This window comes from Nestor notabilis, unplaced genomic scaffold (genome assembly GCF_000696875.1).
Source record: "Nestor notabilis isolate BGI_N333 unplaced genomic scaffold, ASM69687v1 scaffold24420, whole genome shotgun sequence".
Lineage (NCBI taxonomy): Eukaryota > Metazoa > Chordata > Aves > Psittaciformes > Psittacidae > Nestor > Nestor notabilis.
This window is the reverse complement of record NW_009912930.1, coordinates 443-3,104: the sequence shown is the minus strand read 5'-3', so window position 1 is coordinate 3,104 and position 2,662 is coordinate 443. Positions and strand designations below refer to the sequence as shown.

At 40.9% G+C, this 2,662-nt stretch overlaps 1 protein-coding gene across 1 annotated transcript in view; it reads right to left on the bottom strand.

The window, feature by feature from the left end:
- The window catches only part of ARHGEF18 (Rho/Rac guanine nucleotide exchange factor (GEF) 18), a gene marked incomplete at its 5' end in the record, with an annotated part of 17,778 nt that extends 15,379 nt beyond the window's left edge, over positions 1–2,399 (bottom strand). Inside the window, 4 exons of the mRNA XM_010022023.1 lie at positions 451–576; positions 1,257–1,507; positions 1,997–2,137; positions 2,287–2,399. Coding sequence (XP_010020325.1) covers positions 451–576; positions 1,257–1,507; positions 1,997–2,137; positions 2,287–2,399 — 631 coding nt within the window. The remainder of the gene's footprint in view (positions 1–450; positions 577–1,256; positions 1,508–1,996; positions 2,138–2,286) is intronic.
- Between the last annotated feature and the right edge of the window lie 263 nt (positions 2,400–2,662).

Genomic DNA, 2,662 nt, shown 5'->3' with positions numbered 1-2,662 from the left:
CCCTGTGAGGGTGCTGAGGTGCTGGCACAGGGTGCCCAGAGAAGCTGTGGCTGCCCCATCCCTGGCAGTGTTCGAGGCCAGAGTGGACACAGGGGCTTGGAGCAACCTGCTCTAGTGGAAGGTGTCCCTGCCTGGGGCAGGGGGTTGGAACTGGATGAGTTTTAAGGTCCCTTCCAACCCAAACCAGTCTGAGATTCTATGAATAAAACACACTCTCTTCCCCAGTCCTGTGTGTTCCCTAGAGCCTGCCTCAAATTTCACACCTGCTAATGGGGGTGGTGTGTCCAAACAGCACAAAAAAATCTAAAATACAAGAAGCTATCAACTAAAGAGAATCTGCCTCTAATGAGGTGCATTCAAACTGAAGGGATCTTCGAGTACAAAATAAGATCTGAAGTGGTCAAGTCTATTTTGCACAGTCAGAATGTGAGACTTCTGGTTGTGGTTTACCTTTATTAAGGTTTGGAACTTCTTATTGCTTTGGAGCAGGTCTTTATAGTGACTAACAGCTTCATTGTGTCCACAACAGAACACACCGTATTTTTCCTTCATTCTCTCCCCATTTTCACCTGAAAACTAATTGGAAAGATAAGAATAAAAGACATGAATCATTAAGAGTAAATCTACCTCCACTGCAAAATCAAGGTTTAACATTGTTTTATGGTAACTGATTTCTCAGGTGTTTATTCAGTATTTCAATTTCTTCTGTACCAGAAATGGGAGATTTATGCAGTGTAACATCTGAGAGCCTGGAATACCACAAGATAACCCAATATGATGGTTTGTCATTACGAGACTTTTAAAAAGGATTTCTGGGCCTCTGCCCTTAAAAATACTGACGACTAAAAGGTGAAAGGCAAAAAAAGGTCCTGATATAGGAAGGAAGTTGCATCCGCTCCGTACCAGAATGGGTCCTAAAGCTGTAATGAGTTCAAAGGATCTTTACTGCATTTTTAAAAGGTCAGAACCAAGAAGCTTTGCATGAAATGCAGGAGAGCCATGGAACATGTCATGTTACTTTTGGAACAGAGTTAAAACCAGCTGCATATCCCACAGCATCCATAGGCACATGCCCAAAGAGCATTAAATGATCATTTCATACTCTTTGTTACCAGACATGCTCCTGGGAATCAAGCTTACACATGACACTGGGAAGATAATGTCAAACAAATTATTAAATCCATTCTTACATACCATAACTTTAGCCTACCAGTTAGCTTGTTAGAAGTTTAATGTTGGTAGAATTTAATCCACACCTGTTTTACCAAGAGGTCTCCAATGTTCTGGATTAGATAATTTCGGTCACTGCCTTCTTCCAAGGATTCCTTCCGTCTCTCCTTTAACTGGAGCAGAAATTGCCCATGCATCTCCAGCAGCTCATCCACACAGGGGAAGAGCTTGTTGATGACTGCATTTGGGAACTGCAGTTCCTCTCTCATGGCTTTGGAGTATACCTTCAGCATTATTTTCAGTGTCCTAACATGGTGCATTTCAGTCTGCATTAGTTCTGAGCAAGGAGAAATAAACAAATCAAGAGTCATCAAATCAAAAACCATTCTATGATTCTATGATTTATACGCTGTGCAGTGACCAGTGAGACATAACAGAGCAGGCTCTGAAAGCCACCACCTTTTGCACCACCTTCTTTGCCACAATCTTTGCATTACTGATGTGAAGCTCCTAAATTTGCCCTCACAATCTCCCCTCCAAACAGTGACTGACCCTACTTATTTAACGACATCCCCCAGTTGCAGGTGAGCTCTTCCCTAATTGCATAGCTGGGGTTAGCTGCTTACACAGGCATGCTGAAAACTATGTGTTGCTTAAAATCATTAACAGGACTTACGCACAGTGAGGCAGGTAACAGACTTGAAAACCTTCACTCTAGTTTTCAATCACAAGTCAAAACTGGAGCCAATAAAAAGGATTTCTGCTTTGTTTCAAAACAGTGGCATTATGAAATAGAAAAAGACACAATAATAACAAATACTCTTACCATAAATGACATCTTGCCTGTTCTTAACATCTGGCCTTTGCCTTTTTGCATAAGACTGTTCCACTGCAACGCTCCAAGACTCTGCCTCAAACTCGTGAGCATCTGTTTCTATTTCACTTCGGAGGGATACAGAATATGCATCTAGACCAAAAGCACATTCAGTTTCAATTATTATTAAATTGCTTCCCACCATATCCCTCATTACCATCATTCACAAAACCATCTCCGTGCTGGTTTAAGACTGTGTAAGAAGTCACATAAAAATCCTGAAAAGCACAGAAATTCCATACCTTCCAGAAAAATGGTGTCTGCTGTTGAAGGTGCAAGTGAGACAACGTCATCTGAAGTCTGCTTAAATTTGATAAAGCCTGAATCCCCTTCATCCATGTCTCCTGAAATTAATCTAAATGGCCAGAGAAATTAGACCAAGGGATCAAACCGGAATGTTAACATTTAAGTTGCTTGACAAAGAAAAACCAAAAAAAACCCCCAAAATTCAGCTGCTTTAACAAACATCTTTCCTAAACTCTAGTGCAATTAACTTAAAATAGATAAAAGCTAGCACTGCACTCCAATTTAAACAGTCAAATCCACTTAGCAAGTCCATGACTGAAGGATTAGAGTTTTAATTGAAGCAGCATGAGCAAGTATGCAACTTCAGGTATG